The 21,189-nt window shown below is 42.3% G+C and overlaps 1 protein-coding gene and 1 long non-coding RNA gene across 4 annotated transcripts in view; one reads left to right on the plus strand and one right to left on the minus strand.

Annotated features, from left to right (window-relative positions):
• The window catches only part of FBXL17 (F-box and leucine rich repeat protein 17), a 269,579-nt gene extending 264,217 nt beyond the window's left edge, over positions 1-5,362 (minus strand). For both annotated transcript variants that reach the window (XM_059873473.1, XM_059873474.1), the window contains exon 1: positions 4,493-5,362. In XM_059873473.1, the coding sequence (XP_059729456.1) occupies positions 4,493-5,227 (735 nt within the window). In that variant the 5' untranslated portion in view covers positions 5,228-5,362. The remainder of the gene's footprint in view (positions 1-4,492) is intronic.
• A 41-nt stretch (positions 5,363-5,403) lies between these two features.
• Positions 5,404-21,189, plus strand: part of LOC132341648 (uncharacterized) — a 50,328-nt gene continuing 34,542 nt past the window's right edge. Inside the window, exon 1 of one of the 2 annotated variants that reach the window (XR_009490279.1) lies at positions 5,404-5,695. This is a non-coding gene — a long non-coding RNA (uncharacterized LOC132341648). The remainder of the gene's footprint in view (positions 5,696-21,189) is intronic. The other variant, XR_009490280.1, reaches the window with a different exon arrangement.

Below are 21,189 nucleotides of genomic sequence, written 5' to 3' on the forward strand. Positions count from 1 at the left end.
AAAAACAGTCAAGAAGCCAAAAAAAAAAAAAACAAATCCATAGCAAACCACATTGCCGTGTTGAGCATGGCTAAAGAAAAATGAGTTCAGGCAAATTAATAGCGAAATTAAAGGACATTTTACCTCCTAGCATCAGTCACAAAGGTTCAAAACCCATTCCATGTCTCTTAGTGCTACACTTAAAAGTAAGACTCAACATGAACTTTAGACAGGATAATATGCTGGAACACCAGCATAAATAGGAAAGAAAGCTAGTATTACAAAAGTGACTCAATGATCTTGCAGATAAAGTCCAATCCAAATTATGTATTTTGATGCCTATTCTTCCTGACTAGCCAAAATGAATTTTAAAAAAATTTTAAAAAGAAAATCACAATGTAACTATAAAATGCATATGCAGTCTTTTCAGGTATAAACACCAGCATTCATAAAATCAGAAGACAAAATTAAAGGTCTATATCTAGTTCATCAAACCCACTTCACATAACTCATCACATAAGATTATCTTAAATTCAGGGCTAGCAGTGCAATGGCAGCAGCAATGCATTTTGTTTCAATTAACATTATCATAAAAAAACATGTTATCATTGCAAAAAAGAAAACCTGTAACATTTCAACAAGGGAAGAAAGAGAAAAATAAGTAAAAAGCATTGAGTAAAGAGAAAAAGAGTCAATAGTGCTTCAAATAACAGTAACAATATACTTATGAAAACCCTACATTAAATACATATCCATGTATGTACTCACATGCACACTTATCTTCCCTTTATAGTGCACTAGCCTTAAGCCAAAACTGACAGGGTCAGTGCTATAGGCACATGTTCATGCTTTATAAAAATAAGCTCAGCAAATTGAGAAAGAGGACCTCAAAAAGAAGACATTATCTATTACTAGACTCTCTTGTTTTGAATTAAGTTCCAGCACACCCCAAACATTCCTGATAAGGGCATTCCCCTTGATGTTAAAAAAAAAAATCAATAAATAGAAATCCCAATTTTTCATGACACCTTGGGTTTTAGCTTTAATATTTTTAAGATTCTCAGCTGCCTGGTATGTAACTCTGAAACTTCATATTATGTGTTAGTAAGTTCTCTTCACAAGGTAGTCAGGCAAAACAATCCTTTCCTGGCTACAGAATCAAGGACAACCATTACCCAAAAAGCACAAACAAGATCCCAGTGCCCACAACGTACTGCAGTACTCTAGCAGAGGCTTTAAAAGCACCAAGCATAGGACAGAATTTCCTTTATGTGTTTTACATGCAGAACTCCTGTTAATACACCTCAAAAGGAAATGTGAAGTGTTTGAATTGGTATTCTCTCCTAAGTTCCTGGCTCACTCTGCAGACCATTTTACACCTTTTTTGATTAAACAGCAGCACTGCAAAGAGGTAACAGATACAATAGGAAGATTTATTTTTCTCTTTTATTTTCCAGGAGTAAGTAGCAGTGACTCTTCAATAGGCACAAATTTGTGATGTACAGCTCAAAGTTTTCAGAACTTAATTGTATGCAGCAGAAGATTTTGTAATTTTCTGAAGTACTTAAGAAACAGCTTTTTTTTTTATTCACACATGTCTAGGACACAGTCAATCTATCTACAGCTGTCTGATCTATAATTCCTCAATTCTCCTCAAGTTTTAAAGAGGATGGCTTTAAATTATCCTTTAGTCAAAGGTAATCATCCTCCTCTACCAAGACTAAAGACGACATTTTGCCCACTTTTTAACATTGTCTTCTCATACACATTTCAGCAGCAAAATGAAAAGCAAAACACAAAACCCTGACTATGGAAGCACCATTCTTTTATCACTTCATATTGACCAGGATACCTCTTCATCAGCCAGGGAAGCAGGAACAACTGGCACACTGCACTGTGAACCTCCCAACCCAGCAGGGTCCATCTAATGATCTGCAGGCCAACTTCAGTCTCTCATACCCTTCCACCCATCCCAAACCATTGGCTTAGAGGAGACTGAACCACAGCTAAACAGCACCTGAGCAGACAAAGTGGCAAGCTCCTCATAAAAGAGTTCCTGACATATTTCCTTGGGCTTGTCTTGAGCCCACCTACAGACACTGGTGACAGTCACTCCTGCACCAGCACCACTACAGCAGGTCACAGACATGGGAATCAAGAAAAAAACCATCAGGATCTGTCTCCTGATGTTTCCCAGGATGGAAACTCTTGTCCTTGCATTAAGGTGCGTCCTACACCTACAGTAAAGGGCTCAGTAAAGATTTTGGGTACATTTGTCTTCCACCCTCTCATAATAAAATGACACCTTTGAAGAAAGAAGATCTTGAATATAATCCTATCTGTATCAAAATCCATCACAAGAAGGCAAATATAAATCCAGTTGACAGGATGCCTGGTTAGACATCTGAAGTAAAAAGCTCCAGAACAGACTAGTATATTTTAGAAGCAACCAAAAACTCCAAAACAATGCAATAGTTAGGAGACGGATATACAGATAAAGTTACACATATACTGTGCATGTATAGATTTTTTTATATATATATATATATATAATCTCAAAAAACCCAAAACCACAAGCCCAACTTGTTAGTACAGCTATGGATTGAAGAACAAATTTGGGGGTGGTTAGGTTGGCTCCTACCATGATGCTGGAAATCATGGCCTATTTTTTCTGACTTTGCAGAAGGAACTGACTTCAGGACCACTGTAGAGACAAAATCACTGAGGAAGGTAGACGTCTGTCCTGATTTCCACTAGGATAAAATTCTTCCCTGCTGGTAAGTGTTTAGTAGCTGGTACAAAACAAATGTTTTGTGCAACACCTGGATCTCTCTTTCTTGCTCTCCTTTTTATACAAACATTGTTAGTAGCACACTTTATTTTTTACCAGTTATTAAACTGTTCCTGTCACAACCCACAAGGTACACTTTTTTCCCCTGAATTCTCCACCCAACCAATCTGTGGATGTGGTGTGTGAATGGCTGCCTGGGGTTAAAACAAAACTCCTTGTTTGTAGAAAAAAGCAACCAAATATAAAACCCCCACAACCCTGAAAGCACGGATAAGAATGAAGTAGACACTAGACACTAAATAACATTTAAACTAGTCCAAAGGTAAGATGACATGACATCTTTCACTATTAAAGTTATGGCACAGTTACAGATAGATATTTTTCAAAAAGTGAAACTGAGTAAAAGTAACCACAGAAAAGTACTCATGCCATTGATTGAAAAGTATTTCAGCTACACTAATCAGATGAGTCCTAAAACCAAATACCAAAGAAAAGAGTTACCTTCCAATAACAGTGGCAAACAAATGGATTCCCTTCTAGCAGAACTACAAGACAAAGTTTCAATTTTGTAATCACAGATGAGATTAATTCAGACGATACCTCATGAATTCTTATTTGCCTAGAATTAATTTCCATAGTGCATCTATGAAACATGCTTATCATTACTAACACACTTATGAGTATTGAAAAAAAAACCAAACAAAACCAACAAACAACAACGAAAAAAAAACTCAAACCAGAATTAGTGTTATGTGCAAGACAGACAGATTGTAGTTAGGTTGTTACTGTTTGACAACAAAAGAGTAAAGGAAGTACTTTCTACACTGGATGTACAACTAGAAAAACACGAACACCAAGTCATGCCTCTCACTCCTCCACTACCACATCCTGCTTTAAGTTTAGCCATTTGACCTCTGAGAAACTCCTGCAATCCTGAAGACTTATTCCCCAAATTTAAAGGCACAGTCACATCAGACTATGGAAAACATCACTGGCTCAGTTCCAGATAGACTCCTCTTTTTAGCTAATGTTTAGTTGAAGAAAGTCAGCACAGTGGTCAAAAGAGTAGCTTAAAAATGGAAAGTAGTTTCCAAAGGAGAACAGTGTTACAGGAACAGAAAGAGAGCAAAAGGGACAGGAGAGGTGACACTGTTCCTCGGATACACGGCGTAAGATGTTATGAAAGCATGTAATTCAAGAAGGCTGCAAACACTGTGGAACTACTAAGGCCAAAATTGATCCACAATACACAGCAATGCAAACTGTTTCATAATCAACACTGAAAACTTGTCTATGTAGCTCCAACACAAAGGAAATTACTAAATACAGTGACAGGCCCCCTTGACCAGTACTACACCAGTGATGAAAGTAAAAGTCGACTTGTACAAAAGGGCACCTTACGAAGTTAACGGCTACAGTCAAAACATTTACCAGACAGCTTCTGGAGCTGATTTGTGTTTCTGCATCTCCAGGTAATGCCTCACAACGCCGTTTCCAACGACAAATAAATGGGGTCGGGGAACGGGACACAAACAACACCCCAGAGCCCTATCCGCCTCCCCAAAGCCAGGCGCTGTGGCAGCTCCGAACTGGCCCGGCCTCCACCGGCTCCCCCCTGCACTGAGTCCGCCCGGCGACACCGGCACCCCGGACGCTGGCACAGCCCCTTCCCAAATCCTCAAGGAGAGGGCTGGCCCGTCCATCCCCCTCATCCCGACCCACCTTGAGGAGGATCGAAGGCGGCAGCTGGTTGATGTTCGGGGTGGGCGGCGGCGGCAGCTCCCGGCAACTGTCGCCGGGGTACTCCAGCGGCTCCTCGCAGCCCGCCTCGCCGCCCCGCTCCTTCTCCTCCTCCCGGCCCTGCTCCTTCTCGTCCTGGGGCGCCGGAGGCGGCGGCGAGGCAGGCTGTCCCCCGCCGCTCTGCCCGGCGGTGCCCCCGCCGCTCTCCCCCGCGGCGCCGGGCAGGGCGAGCAGCTGCGGCTCCGCCGGGCACTGGCAGGCGCCGGGCTCGGGCTCAGCGGCGGCGCAGCGCGGCTGCTTGCAGGGCGGGCAGGCGGGCAGCCCGGCCCCCTTGCGCTTGCACACCATCTCGGAGGAGACCTCTCCGGGCGGCCCCAGGAGGCCCCGTACCGGTGAGGGCAGCAGGCCGGAGAGGAAGAGGCGCTGGCAGCGGCCCGGAGGCTCCCAGGCGGCGGGCGCCAGGCGCAGGAGGCGGCGGGCGACGCGCTGCTCCGCGGCGGTCAGCGACACGTAGGGCGGCGGCGGCGGCAGCAGCGGGTCCCCGGCGGGCAGCGGCTGCTCCGGGGCGGGCGGGCTGGCGCCGTGCACGATGAAGCAGAGCATGCAGGGCCCGCGCAGGAAGCAGCTCCGGCTGCGCGGCGGCGGCGGCACCTTCCCCCGCGGGCGGCGGCGATCCCGGCTCAGGCTCCTTGCCTCCTTCGAGAGCAGGTGGCCCATATAGGAGGGGAAGCGGCGGCAGCGGAAGGGCGGGTGTCACCTGCGGGAGGCGGCGCCGGGAGCTGACATGCTGCCGGCGGGCCGAAGCAGGAGGCGACGGCGGCGGCGGCGGGGCTTGTTCCGGGACGCCGGGACGCCGGGAGGAAGGGAGAAGCTTCCGCTACCGCCGGCCTGACCTCCCCCGGGGAGCGGGGGCGGCGCTCTGAGGGCCGGCGCTGCTGCCACCAGCGGCCGCGCTGGGCCGGGGGAGGCTCGGCCGCGGGTGTGTGTCCGCCGTGTGTCACATCGGTGCACTCACTGTGTGAACGCGGGTCTGCACACTGCCTACGGCACGTACGCCTGTAATACGTGCGTGTATGCATTTCCACAGAATCGTTAGGGGTTGGGAGGCACCTCTGGATACCGTCTCGACCTACTCTCCTGCCAAGACAGGGTCACCTGGATCAGGTAACACAGGAACGCGTCCAGGTGGGTTTGGAATGTCCTCAGAAAGGGAGATGCCATGGCTCACCTGTTCTAGTGCTATGCCACCCTCAACGTGGCGTTCTTGTTGAGGTGGAACTTACTGTATTTTAGTTTATGGCCACTGTCCCTTGTCATGTCATTGGGCAGCACTGGAAAGAGTCTGGCACCATCCTGTTGGCACCGGCCTTGAAGATATTTATACACATTACTGAGAATCCCTTTCACTTTTCTCCAAACTAAATGGGCCCAGCTCCTGCAGTTTCTTCTTACAAGAGAGATGCTCCAGGCCCTTCATCATCTTTGTGACATCTGCTGGACCCCCTCCCTTAGGTCATTGCCGTATATATTTACACATAAGATGTATAAAATACATGCATATTTTTGAGGAACTGATATAAAATTTTTTTGTGCTACACTTTGTAGGCATATGTGAGAAAACCTCTTCCCATTGGGCTCAGATTATATGCAGGACAGTAGCTGAGGTTTTGCAGTGGCAAAGCAACACAAGCTTAGAGACCACCAAGAGCAGTCTTCCAAGTTTTCTTCTGTCAACATCATCTTCCCACCAGCACTTTCCAGAAAATACTTGTTTTCTGCTGTTTTAATTAATTTTACATCTTGAAACAAGGCTCGTATGGCACTTCTGACCCCCTATGCCCTCCTGCAGGCACTCACCTCTAACTGCAGTGTGTTGAACGTCGATGCAGGTGCCCTGGTTTGTAAATCCTGGCTGGAGGCTGCACTGCTTTGATTAAGACTCTGCTTAGTGCCTAGAAAAAGCAATTTGTATCAGCATTCCATTCTAAACAGTTGACTTAGCAATATACTCTTAGATATGTAGTTTAAATATATGGGCAATTTTGTCTTTAGTAAAAGGTGCCTGGGGAAGGAGAAGCCAAGTTATAGCTAGAGTATATATGGCTCATTACTAATATTAAATAACAAAGGGCAGGAAAAGGAATGCACAGTATTTTATATTGTGTAGCACATGTTTTGGCCTTTTGCCCAGGGACGAGTTATGTTAGGATTAAAATACCCATGCTGCTATTATTTTTGTTTGTTACCTCTATTAGTAGTTTTCAGCAGCTCTGTAAAAATGTTTCCTGTGAGAAAAGTACTAAATATACCTTCGGATAAAAGCAGAGCAATAGAATATTTTGTTTGGATTTAAACTTCAATGAGCTTCATCAATATAAACCATAGCAAACCTTTGCAAAAAAAAAAAATTGGCAAGGCCTTTTCTGCTCTGTTTGGAGAGTGGGTTGAAAAGCAGAAGACAGTTGGAAGTAACTCTTGGTAAGACTGTGTGAATAGCAGGCCAGTCATCCTAGTATATGGACTGAGTTTAACAGTGCCTGCTCTGCACTTGTGTAGCCCAGCTGTTGCTTCTGGGCTCCTCCAGTTAGCATGATAATGGACATAAATTGACTCTTTGTGCCTTAGCCATTGGTTTGTGCCTGTCCCAGCTGCTTGCCAGTGATGGCTCACACACTCCCTCCTCCCACAGACTGCAAAATTTTATTTCAGTAAGGAAAAACAAAACAACATTAAAAGATGAAAGTCCAAGTCAAATTGTCAAACCAAGCTGAACTCAATAAATGCTGGCTGCCTTCAACTTCTCCAATGTGTGTCCTTCCCACACAGGCTGCAGTACTTCAAAAACTGCTCCAGAGTAGAGCCTTTCCATGGGTCCAGAGCTCATGCCAGGAGCCTGCTCCAGAACAGGATTCTGATGGGATGTGCCTTTGGACATCCACCTGCCCCAGCATAGGATCCTCCATGGGCTGTCAGTGGTTCTCTGCTTTACAGTGGACTCCTCCACAGCTCACAGTCTCTTAGGTTCACATTGGAGTTCCAGCCTTTCCAGTATGGCAGCACAGGAGCACAGATTGCCCTGGGCACCCTCCAGCCCAGGCACTTTGCCATGGCTGTCACCAAAGTGTTCCAGGCACAACGTGCTGAGGTAACCATCAGGGCAGCCAGCAGCAAAATCAGAGCAGCCACTAACAAGCACTGGGTTCCAGCAGACAAACAGGAAAGTGAATGTGGTGGTCCCAGAAGAGGGGAGAAACGAGGATCTGACTCCCATGTTGCAAGCCTCCTGATGAAATCCTTTCTTCTGTTCTTTTAGTATATTAGAACTATACTAAAAGAACAGAAGAAAGGATTTCATCAGGAGGCTTGCAAGGAAAGCAGAGAATGGAATCAATAACAAAAGCTCCTGAATCTCAGAGAGTCCGAGCCAGCTGACTGATTGGCCATTAATTAGAAACAACCAGCATGGACCAATCACAGATCCACCTGTTGCATTCCACAGCAGCAGATAATTATTGTTTACATTTTGTTCTTGAGGCCTCTCAGCTTCTCAGGAGAAAAAATCCTGAGGAAAGGATTTTTCATAAAACATGTCTGTGACATGCGAGCACCATGGCAAGCACAGTAGCCTGCCAATTAATAGCTAAACAGCAGTAACAGCTACAAATTCATTGTAGTACATTCAGTCAAGTCTGCCATTATTTCAACCCTTCATGCACTACACTGGGTGCCAAAACAACTGATATGGTATAACCACAGTTGTTCTTTTTTTCATTTTAATAATTTGTTTTTCTTGAGTTTTATTTCTTCTCTCCGTGTTTTGTCTTCATTTTGTCTTTTCCTTGCAATTCATTATTACTACAACTGTTACTATTTCTGACTTATTAAACTGCTGTTAGTTACCTCAGCCCATGAGTTTGTTTCTCAGTTTTACACTTCCAGCTCTTTACCTGCCCCACTAGGGTGGGGGAGTGAGAGGGACTAAGCAGCTGTGTTTTTCTTAGTTGCCAGCTAAGGTTAAACTACAACAAATGTGTTTGTTGTAAGTATATTTGGTATGATTATTTTTCCTTCAAGTAGATTACACAATCACAGAATCCATTAGTTTGGAAAAGACCTGTGAGATCATCAAATCGAACTTTTTACCAAACACCACCAAATCAACTAGACCATGGCACTAAGTGCCACATCCAGCTTTCCCTTAAACACCTCCAGGAATAGTGACTCCACCACCTCCCTGGATAGCTCATTCCAAGGCCTAATCAGCCTTTCTGTGTAGGAATTCTTCCTAGTGTCCAATCTAAATCTCCCCTGAAGCAGCTTGAGACTGCATCTTCTTGTCCTGTAACTGGTTCCCTGGGAGAAGAGACCCCACCTGCTACAGCCTCAAGTCAGAGAGTTGCAGGGTACTCCCCCTTGTGGTATTCACATGCCCTCTGAACAGAGGAAAGCTGTGAGACAAGCAGAGAAGAAGGACAACACAATTCTTACCTCTCTTGCTGTGCCTGTGTTGTGCTAAAGTAGAATGCAATATGGAGATTGTTTACCCAAAGTGAGGATGTTTTGTTCCCTCGGCCTATCGGGACCAAGAAGTGTGTGTGTGTGGGACTGTCACAGGACAGTCACAAAAGAATCAGAGATGAGTGCAGTTCTGTGCAGTTGTGAGCAAGAGTGAGTGCATGGCAGATTCAATTCAGATGAAATGTACGTAGCGTACATAGTGTAGTAATAAAGTAATTCATTAGCCTTCTGATGATGGAGTCAGATGCATCATTCTCTCTCTCCCCTTTGTCAGAGTCATCTTTGATTTACAATACCCCCCGCCTCCTTTTTTCCAGGCTAAATGCACCCAGTTTCTTCACCTGCTTGTGCTCCTGACCCTTTGGCAGCTTTTTTCCCTTCTCTGGACACACTCCAGCCCCTCAATGTCCTTCCTTGAATTGAGGGACCCAGAGCTGGACACAGTGCTCGAGCTGTGGTCTCACCAGTGCCCACCACAGGGGGACGGTCACTGCCCTGCTCCTCCTGCCCCTCTGTTGCTGACACAGGCCAGATGCCCTTGGCCTTCTTGGCCACCTGGGCACCTCTTAGTCATGTTCAGCTGCTGTCTGCCAGAACCCCCAGATGATTTACAAACAGGCAGCTCTGCCCCAGCCTGGAGCAATGCGGGTTTTTGTGGTCTTGTTGAAGCTCAGACCACTGGCTGTGATCCATCAATCCAGCTTTCCAGATCCCTCTGCAGAGACTTCCTGTCTTGTAACAGATCAACACACCCACCCAAATTGGTGTTGTCCGTGAATTTGCTAATGGTAGATTCAATCCCCTCATCCTGATCATCAGTGAAGATACTAAACAGAACTGGGCCCAACACTGTTCCTGGGGACACCACCAGTGACCAGAGGCCAGCTGGATCCAGCACTGTTCACCACCATTCTCTGGGCCTGGCCATCCAAACAGCTCCTAACCCAGCCAAAAGTGCTCCTGTCCAAGCTGTGGGCTGCCAGTTTTTCTGGGGAGGTGGTACCAAAGTCATTGCTGAAGTCCAGGCAGACCAGAGCCTTTCTCTCTTCCCCCTGGTGGTCACCTGGTTACAACTGGAGATTTGTATGCCACTGGTACCTCAGAATTACTTTGTACAGCTGGGTCATCAATAGCAGATATAATGCATATCAGAAGTTTCAGTATTTCTGAAGTTGCTGCATGTATAAAATTTTTATCACTGTAGTAGACAAGTTCCAAGGCAATTATGCTGTCAGAGTGCCATGGGGGTCAGGGCTCCAGGCAGGGCTGGACAGGGCTTCATCAGCTGTGACCAGAGACAAACTTTACTACATCCCAGTTGTTTACAAATGTCTTTGTTATCTAAACCTGCACATTTATGTCTAGCTGTTTCAAGTAGATCTTCAAAGTTCCCCAAAGATTTGCAGCATCTGTACGCAGAAGGAGAAATTCTATTGTTTTCAGTCTTCCATCTGAAGTTGAAACATACTTCTACCAAAACACCACCCACTTCATTTTCTGCACCTTGCAATCCAGTCTAATCAAGATCTCATTCAAAAAGAGAATTATGTAAGTCCCATAACAAAGCTTTGGGCTTTGTTTTTTTTTCATAATCTAGACATAACTTTTTAGATACAAACATAGAGGGAGAGTTTAGCTCATTTTTCAAGATGGTAGACTTTTTTTTTTTCCTAATAGCCTGCAAAAGCTAAAAAAAATTTAAATTACTATGGTAATTTAAATGAGATTTAAATGAATGATGAGAAATACAGGGAAGCAGAGGGTGCTTCTGGTCTATGCAAGAGTTTTAACCCTGAGTGTCACTGTTGCTTCATGAAAGGCAAGCATAGTAACCACCTGTTGCAGAGTAAAAGCCGAATGAAATATATGACCAAATATCAGCTGTGAAATCTTCACTACATAATGTCAGAAGGCAGATGTAACTAGCGGTTCATTTCTTCATTAGCACTACTTGTATTTCATGAAATTACAAGTCATAAAACCAGTAATCTGGGATGCCTGAAAGCTACTACCACTTAGTCTTGGAATTAAGCAGTAAAATCCCCTCTATTTATGATAGTAAGGGTTTATTACACACATAGCAAAGGATTATGACACTTTTCATTGTTATCTCGGTGCGTATTTAAATAAGCCACAAAGACTGTGACCCAAGGTAAGTATGGTATTTAAGTTTGAGCTGCAAGGGAACACAAGAAATTTTTAAGTTACCATGTTGCATCTAATCCTGATACTGCTTAAGTGCATCTTCACCTGTATTTCAGGACTGACCTTTAGAAAACTGGGTCTATAATCTTTGGCCATACTGTCAATGTTGAGAAACAGTAGTTATTTAACTTAAATAAGTAAGTTTAAAGTAGAATTAGTTTCATTGAGTTATGAAGTTATAAAACTATGTGATTTAGTATGTTTATTCCCTTTGCATAGCTTTGCTCGCAAAGGGAATAAACATACTAAATGTGGTGTGTTAGGAATGTCATTATGAAATAGATGGATGGAAATAGCAGAATTTCCATCTTGGATATAGAAATAGATTTCATGTTATTTTGTAAAATCCTAGTTGTTTCACTATTTGTGCTGGTTTTAGCTGGAATATACTTATATTTCTTCAGAGTAGTTTGTAAGGGGCTGTGTTTTGATTGGTGACTGAAACAGTACATGGATATTTTGGTTTTTGCTGAGAAGGGCTTGCAGAGATCCAAAGGCTTTTTCTGCTTCTCCCTCCATCCTACCACTGAACAAGGAAGGAACTGGGAGGGGACTCAGCAGGGACAGGATACTCCAGACCAGGTGACATCACATTCAGCTGTGAAGTGGGGTGGCATTTTCCTCCCAAGTCACCATTATGTGATGGAGCCTTGCTTTCCTGGGAATGGCAGAACATCTGCCTGCCCATGGGAAGGGAATAAATTCCTTGTTTTGCTTTGCTTGCACATTTACCTATTAAACTGTACCCAGGAGTTTTCTCAGCATTACCCATCCGATTCTCTCCCCCATTCCACAGGGAGCAGTCAGCGAGGGGCTGACTGTGTGGGGTTCAGCTGCTGGCTGGGTATGAATGGAGGTTCCTCAGTTCTCCATTCCTGAAGACTTGCAATTTTTAGCAAGCTCAAAAGTGGCACCACTATGGAACAGTAAGGTATTGTTGGTGGAGAGTAGATCTCGTCAGCTAAAAGACTGGATTAGGTTAACCCACTCCCTGGATTATTCTCACTTCTGCACCAGCAGAGTACTGGAGATGGAGAAATTAACCTTCCTCCTGGCTGAATTTGGCACAGAGAAAAATATGTAGTTGCTCACAACAATAAAGAGAGACACAGTGTCCACTGTGCTGTACTGGATGAGCAGTGATAAGGAACTTCAGGCACAGGAGTGATGAAAAAGGGAAGGGAGGAAAGATAAAAAGGAGAGAGCAGATAACTTCTTCAGCCTCCGCTTTCAAATATGCATTTGAAAACCAGTGAGACAGGCTACCTCTTACAGTAAGCCCAGAGATAAAACAATTTGAGGGGACTAATGCCTTATGGCCATTATCCTGAAAACATAATAGAGACTCTTTGTCTGTGCAGTGTTAGAGGTTTGTCTTTTTGAGGATTAGGTGGAAAAGTTGGCAAGATTTCTGAATTCATTATATGTTTGCTGAATTACATAATAAAACTTCTAAAGATACTGTTCTGGAAAAACTGATTCTTGGGAGGACTTGAGGAGCACTTTAAAGGATAAGTTCCCTCAACACCAAGGCTGCATATGAAAATTCAGAAGAATTTTCCAGCATAGAGATGAGGTAAGGTATTCTCTGAAATCAGAGCTCACACCTAGTAACAGATTACAATTTTAGACACAGCACAAGCAAAAAGTGAAACATCATGGAATCTGTAAGGACATAATCTAGAATTTGAGTCTAGTCAAATCCTGATTTAATATCCTTTTCCTTTATAGGATAGTAAGGAATATAAAAAGTCTATCTAATTTTAACTGACTTGCATACTTAGTTAAAATGGCAGTCAGGATCTGGCTGTTCTTGATTTGGTTTTTTTGGCTGGTGTTCTGGTGTGTTTGCACTAAGTACAGTATTTATGTATTATCAAATATCGTATCCTGCCAGTACAGTAAGATAGCAACAGCAGTTCCTATTGTGGAAAAAATTAATTTCTTAAAAAGAAGTACCCAATTTTGTACTCTAATAAGGAATTTTTAAAAATATGTTTCAGTGTTTGTCATGGTTTAACCCCACCAGCAGCCCAGCCCCATGGAGACAGTTCCTCACTGCCCTACCAACAGGATCAGGGAGAGAGTCAGAAAGGGTCAGAGCTACAAAACTTGTGGGTTGAGATGCATTCAGTTTAATAGGGAAAGCAAAAGCCAGGCACCCAAGCAAAGCAAACCAAGGAATGAATTCCCTGCTTCCCTCTGTGGAGCAGGTGTTCAGCCATTTCCAGCAGAGCGCAGCCCATCACGCTAAGGGTGACTTGGGAGGACAAACACCATCCCCAGTCCAAACATCCCCTCCTTCCACCTCCTTCCCACACTTTATACACTGAGCCTGATGTCCTATGGTCTGGGATATCCCTTTGCTCAGTTTGGGTCACCTGTCCTGGCAGTGTTCCCTCCCAGCCACCCACAGACTTCCAGCCACTTTGTCAGCATGGCAGTGTGAAAAGCAGAGAGGGCCCTGACTCTGCAATCCCTGCTCAGCAATAACTAAAACATCTTGGTATTATCAACTCTGTATTAAGACAAATGCCAAACACAGTCCCATAGAGGCCACTGTGAAAAAATTTTACTCTACATTGGCTAAAATCAGCAGTGTTTAAATGAAACTTAACTTATTACTTACTTATTGATACCTTGCAAGTTATAGTCTTCATTGCAACCACTATATTATTTAATTCTTCATGTGATTCTTGTGGTTGAATGGAGGCTATGATTCTCATGACTAATTCTCAATTTCAGGGCACATCAAGAGGAAAAGGAAGATTAATGTCAGTACTCTGATGAATATTTGGGTAGTATATACTCTGAATTATCTGTTTACAGGGGTAGTTGTGGAAGGATAGAATGTAAGAAAATAAAGATAGTGCGGAAGGTAGTCTCACACCTGAGGAGTTGCAGCTGTACTAATCACCAAAGGTAAGGAACAGGCCTGCCCTTAATAGGCTACAGCTGTGTCCAAGAAGAAGCGTGCTACAAAAGAGTGGGTTAGCTGCTGGAGCTGGAGCTGCCCATGAGAAATCGCCAAGAAGGTATGAGAGTTTTGCAATAGGATGACAACAAGTAGTTTGCCTTTTCTTATTTGCTCTGCAGATGCAATCATTTGATGCTCAAATGTCAACTTAAAGTTCTACTTTGCTGGAAGGAAAAAGATATAAATATGACACATAATTTCAGCGCATCAAATTGTGACAGTTTAAATTCTGCTTCCACAATGACCTGCCTGTGTATTGACAATATGTATGTGTACTTGGAAGTGCTTAGTGGTCAGGGTCTCTTGTACGTCTGTAATCTTAACTACCTATCTCTCATTACAACAAGGGAAATAATTAAATGGTTTCATTCATGTTTTGCCCAAAATAACATCTAGGTGTGCTTAGGTAGTGGTAATCTTATTCCCAAAGGTAGAAGGCAAAATTTGGAGATTCCCTTCCTTATCTCATAAAAGGTATCAATCTGAAAGATCTTCAAAAGAACCAGTTTTTTGTTTGTTTGGGGTGATGACCCCCTTAGCAGCTAATAAACCCTCGAGCTTGTAAACATGAAGTATGGTCTGCCTGAAGATGGCAGTATTTGGTTTGGAAGAAGAAATCCTGGAGAGAAATGCAGCTTGGATCCTCTTTTATTATTCATCATACCATGCCACCTAAGTCACAGGCTGTCAATAATTAAAGGGAGAGTAGGAGAAGAGAGAGCACATGTTTCACAGTCTTCTGACCTGCCATAATTTTTCCTTCTCTCTCAGCATAAAGATTCTCTAGTAAGTGTGTAGTAATAATCTATTTTCAGACATTACAAACACTTGCATTCAAGCCTCCAGAAATCCTTACATAGGAAATCCCTAATTTTTTTTTTCTTTTTTAATAAATTGCCAATTAAGATTTGCCCTTCCATGAATTGATGAAGATAAAAATATCAGCACTATAATGTTTCTATTTCACAGTTTTTCTGTTTGAGCATACATTGAATTTGTAGTACTTTAAAAACATTTTGTATCCAGGTATTTCAAGGATACAAAATATGTGGACCACCGCATTTAAGTTAAAATTTTATGCAGCTACAAAAGGGCTGCAATCTTAAGTGAAAAAGAAGGAGATAACTTACTCATTATTCTCTCTAGATCTCTTTCATTAATTCACAGAATAATAACAATTGTCTTGTAGAATATTTCTTTACAGGAGCATTATGTGAAAAATCATATGTAAATAAACAAACAACTCAGCATAAATCAAAATAGAAGTTATCTTAAACAGAAGTCTGGGGCTAGTCTTATTTTCAATGTATTTATGGAAATCCTGTCTGTATTATGCATGTGTGCTTTTTTCACCATTCCAAATAATTAATTTTAAAGGGTTACATGAGTGTAAGAATTTCTTTTTGTTGCTTTAATTAAAGACTGCACAGTACTCCTGAGGTCAGTACAACTCGTAAGTGGACATAATAACTGCAATACTCCTGGCTGCTAACCTACTTGAGAAATTAGTTTCTGGTAATATGATAATCTTTTACTATTTATGATAGTTGCTTCTAAAGTAGAATTGTGATTCTCAAACTGGAGTTTGAGTCTTGCAAGATCAGATGAATGGTAACTAGGGGGGTTCCACAGGGCTTCATCTTAAGTCCTGGCTTCTTCAACAACTTCATAAATTACTTGGACAAAGGATTTGAAGGTACGCTAAGTTTGCAGAGGATACAAAATAGGGAGGAACTTCTGATTCTCTCAAAGGTGGTGAGGCCATGCAGAGAGCCCTCAACCAATTGGAGAGATGGGCAATCACCAGTTTGGTGGGGTTTAACAAGGACAAGTTCTGGATTCTACACCTGGGATGGGTCAATCCTGGCTGTACAGACAGACTAATGAGTGAGAGGCTGGAGAGCAGCACTGTGGAGAGGGACTTGGGTGTCCTGGTCAATGGCAAGCTGGATATGAGTCAGCAGTGTCCTGGCAGCCTCTAGGGCCGGCCCTGTCCTGGGGGCATCAGGAACAGCATCACCAGCTGGGAAAAGGGGGGATTGTCCTGCTCTGCTCTGGGATGGAGTGGCTTCACCTCAAGTCCTGAGGGCAGTTTTGGGTGTATCAATATGCAAAGGTTATAGTGGTCTAGAGGGGAAGGCATGGGAGGAGCAGCTGAGGTCACTTGCTCCATTCATCCTGGAGGAGACTGCCAGGAGACCTCACTGGGGCCTTCAACATCCTCACAAAGGGGCAGAGAAGGGGCAGACACTTACCTCTCCTCCCAGGTGCCCAGTGACAGCACCCAAGAGAACGGCCTGAAGTTGTGCTGGAGGAAATTTACAATAGACATGAGAAAAAGGTTTTTCACCCAGAGAGTGTTTGGGCAGTGTAAAAGTAATTTAGAAATTATTAAAGTAACCTAAAAGCATTAGAAAAGATGGGAAGGATTTTTTAAAAACTGTGAAGTTTTTCAGGGGATGGCTACCAAGCAGGATTCATACATGTACTTTTAAGAACAAGCAAACAAACCAACCAATCGCATCACACCCGTATACTTCTGTTTCTGCCATATACTTCTAAGGAAGAGGAGCAGGAAAATTACACTGTAGGAAAATTAGATTGCAGGCAGGCACAGACAAAGAATACAATCTGTCTATGTATAGGATGTCTAAATATAGAAGTAGATGATAAAACCTTCTGAGAACAACACCTCCCAAGGTAAGATTCTCTGGGTTTTGTTTTTTTTTTTTTAATAAGTGGGAAAAGTTAGAGGATTCTGTCTTGATAGCCCACAAGATAGGAAGTAAATAGTCCATGCTAATTTTCCATTAAAATGGATGTTTGAATAATCACTTACAGAGAAAATTTGTAAGAAATCTTAATGATAAATTTATAAATTAATAACATCATTCAGATAATGATGTCTTCTTTTCATATCTGCACTATTCTTCATCTCTCTGTCCTGCCCACAAATGTTTGTTTCAGGCAGCCAAACAATAGAATGGCTGTAAATAGATGACTCATACTGCCATATTATTCTGCATAGTTAGAGTCTGTCTATTAGGCTGATGGCGTAAACTTAAAACCTTGGCAGATGTATATATATTAAATATAATCAAAATTTGATGAAATAGTTTTGAAAAGGTAGTTGTTGTAGCAACATTTTTTGAGCAGTGCCAACTCCCTTCTGTCTTTGTCTTTGAAGAGAAATTGGGGCCTTTGCCAGAATTTGTGTTAACTACTGCTGGCAGAAACCTACAGGCAAACTTGCCCTGCAGTAGCAGCTGCAGTACCAACATTTCAGAGGAACCATATCCCTCACTAACCACTAAAGGTTTCATCACCTTGCTCCCAAAAGAGGCATTCTGTTAAATGTTAGTACTCCTGCAAAATGCACATCCCTAAAATTAAAGAAATACCTAACAGGCAAATATAAAAAGTTGGGGAGGATGAGAGGAACCTTGGCAGATTATATTAATGCTATTGTTGGGACAGTTTCATAACTTTGCACTTGTTAGTAAGACAGGACATAATGCTAAAAGTTTGACCTATACTGAATGAAATGCACAAATCTTCCCCATCAGTAGGCCAGGGAAATGCATATGATATGTATTATGAGATCAGCTAGCCTAACTGGGAAAAAAAGAATGCATTTCTCTTTGGATTCCATGTTGTCTCATGGCTGAGGGATTGTAGAGAACAAAACTTGTTGAATTAAAAAGTGCATAAAGCAAGCTTTGTATATTTCATGTGCACCTTTTAACCTTTTCTACCAGTGTGTTTCTGAAGAGATTGTTTGAAGACATCTCTGCCTTAGCACAGAACTGTCCCATTGTTGCAATACTGCACTCAGGTTGTTGAGTGTTGGATAGATGTTCCCAACTCATCGAGTTTTATGCATGTATGAGGTCCAGCATAGCTCTGTGGGACTTTGGGTTGTAAGGTCAAGTCCTGCATTATGCTCTGCAACAATTCTCCTGCACTAGAAATTTTTAAGTGAGGGACCTTGCCACAAAAGTGCCTGGAGTGTGCAGGGATCAACAGAGACCGCTGTGGACAGCTGCTGCCTCCTGTGCTGCACGTGGGACTGGCAGAATTGGCTGCTGATTTGCTTTCTGGATGCATTTGTCTAACAATATCTGGCACGTGGGCATGGAGTGAAAAGAGCCTGTGATGCAGGTGGCTGGGATTAGCTGTTGGCTGTCTGTGCCTGGTAAATGGGATCCCAGGATGGGAGAAAGCCTGTAATGCTGCTTTCAAGGAATTGAACAGGGCCACAGACCTCTTTCCTGCCTGTGCATCAACACACTGTAAAAGATGTGCTCTTTTTGCTGCTTAGGTTCAACTTCTCTGTCACAGGTGTACTGTGCAGTTTGTCTATCCATGCTTAAATATACAAGGGAGAATCTATGGATGAAATATAGATTCCATATAGACTAAAGGATCAATGAGAAGGAAATAAGTAAGCATTCAAAAAGCTTTTCTCCAAGTATTAAAACAGGAAAAGTTTAGCTTGTTGATATAGATTTATTCATAAGAAAAAAAAACACAAAGCAACTGTCTGAAATGTTATAGAAAATGTGATTCTTGCTTTAACTGCTCAGGGTATTGCAGACACCTTGAAAAGTTCCTTAGGTGCTTCAGAGGATTCTTGAAAACTGGTGCTCATTGTAGATCTTGATCACTTGGGAAAAACATTTAGCCTTGAGTCTAACTCAGGTTTTGAAAGTGTGTCTTGGGCATACAAACCCAGACCATAAAAGTACCTAAGAAAATAAATAGATCTGTTCTTTTACTTTCCATATAAATTAAAGTGTACTCTTTTGCCCAACTGAACCCTGCTAGGCAGTGTCTGCTTTCTTCTAAATGTACATTTAATACTCTTGTTGCAATCCATAAAGTAGAGTATATTCCTTTTCTACCAGTGTGTGTTTCAGGAAACTGTCCAGTATGCAGGCAAATATCATTCCGAGAGAGAAGGTTCCATTTTACAATACAAGGGAAAAACAGTGTGGCATGGCTGTGGTGGTTGCAGGAAGTGTCATGCTATTATAGGAAATCAGTAGCAAAATAACTTCATGTCAGGTTTTGCAAGAGCTAGGGCATATGCTACCTATTTTTTCAGAATGAGATGACTTCTGAAATTTAGTATTTATTCATCTTCTTCTCAGAAACATACACACTGCCTTGTTGCAAAGTGGGATTATTTAGAAGTAATTACACAAATTGCTTGTCACATATGATATTCCTTTACTGCTTGAGAAGCAGTCTTTCAGCAGCAGTTAATTTGGACAGTAGTACCTAATGTTTGTTAATTAAAAATCTGTATTCCCTGTAGATTTCCCTGTGTCTTATTCTCCACTTTGTACCTCAATGTAAATTTGAGTTGGTTATGATTATGTTTCCTGGTAAATCTTCAGACTGAAGTTCCTTACTCATGTAAATGCTTTGGTCATTGTATATGTGTTTAAAATGAGCTAAGTAATTTTGAGTATAATTAACATATAATTAAAATGACCCTGTAGTGCCTTATGCTCTTCCAGAACATATTGTGCACTGACAAGTCTTTGAAAACAAATAATATTATTTTAACATCTAAGGTGCCTTAAATGTATCATGACAATTTCTGTACAGGTGCTAGCAGTAGATGTTGGAAATTATCTGTATGAAATCAAGTTGTATCAGTTGGACAAAGTGTAGTTATGTTGAATGAGGTACAAATGATGGAGAGACTGGTAAGAACAGCTGTGTTAAGCTGTGGTTTCAGATAGAAGAGAACCATAACCTAGGGTAAAGATCAAAATAGAGGTGCACTTGGCCTGTGTTGCTTTACTTTTTTTCTGCATTGCTGTTTGAGTGCTTAAATACTCATTGATGTAGGATTGTCAGTACTGAGGTGGGGTACGTAGTGCTGCACAAGTTGAAGCATGATTATCAGGGAAGTTCTACTCCCGTGGGAACCTGTACTGGTGAAGAGTCAATTAATCCTACTTGCAATTCTTCAGGTCCTCAGGTGTAGTAATAGGTCATGCACAAAGTAATCCCACGTTTCTTCCTTAAGGCATGTGCATTTCACATGCAAAGCACTTTTCTCTAAGAGGAATAGCATTTCAAGTTAAGGAAAAAACTTTTTCTTTAAAGATTTTAAGTACAATTAAAATCAGAGGCTGCAGATTAAAGCTTTGATCTAAGTGCAAGAGAACAGTGAAATACCATAATTTCACTTTGCTTTTTCTCTTTTGAGCTGGTGCACCACTTACAGGTACAGTACTACAGGAACACAGTAAGCCATGAAACTTGGATTTTTTGTCAATGAAAGTATTTCGATGTTTCTTCACAAATCAGACATTCCAATGTGTTGTATGCTCATCATTTGACTTGCCTGTTTATGAGATAAGCCACTTTTGCTATTTACTGTAAAGAATTTTCATACACATCAGTGGGGCGCTTTTTATAACAAATAGATGAACTGGAAAAGGGATTCCTCAGTAGTGGTTATCTAATATTTATTTTTGGGAGTTAATTGAAAAGGTAAGCCTCCCCTTCTCTTCTTTGTAGTCCATAGTTCTCAAACAGCTTTGCTTAAGGAAAAAGTTTAATGTTGGCACTGACGCTCACAGCCACAAGTAAGAGAAGGACGGAGGGCTTTTCTGCTGTCCTGGCCATTTGGAAATCTTGGCCAACACTGAAATATCAATGGCTTCAAAAGTGCAGGGAAGAAGAAAAAAGAATAATGTGAGCCCTTCCTGAGTTTACTGAATGAGCTATACATAGTGTGACTCTTACAGGAGAAGGTGACTTCTAAAGATTAATGAACTCAGATTCACATTACCATGAAGAGAGAAAAAAACCTCTTATCTGCGTACACAGAAGGCGAATATGAGGCACAGACAGGATAAGGCAGCCTATAGTCACATAGGAAATCTGTGGCAGAATAAGAAATAGGAAAAATTTACCAGTCATTTCCCACTATCCACTTACTTACCTCATTGCCCCC

This window comes from Haemorhous mexicanus, chromosome Z, assembly GCF_027477595.1.
Source record: "Haemorhous mexicanus isolate bHaeMex1 chromosome Z, bHaeMex1.pri, whole genome shotgun sequence".
NCBI classification, from domain to species: Eukaryota; Metazoa; Chordata; class Aves; order Passeriformes; family Fringillidae; genus Haemorhous; species Haemorhous mexicanus.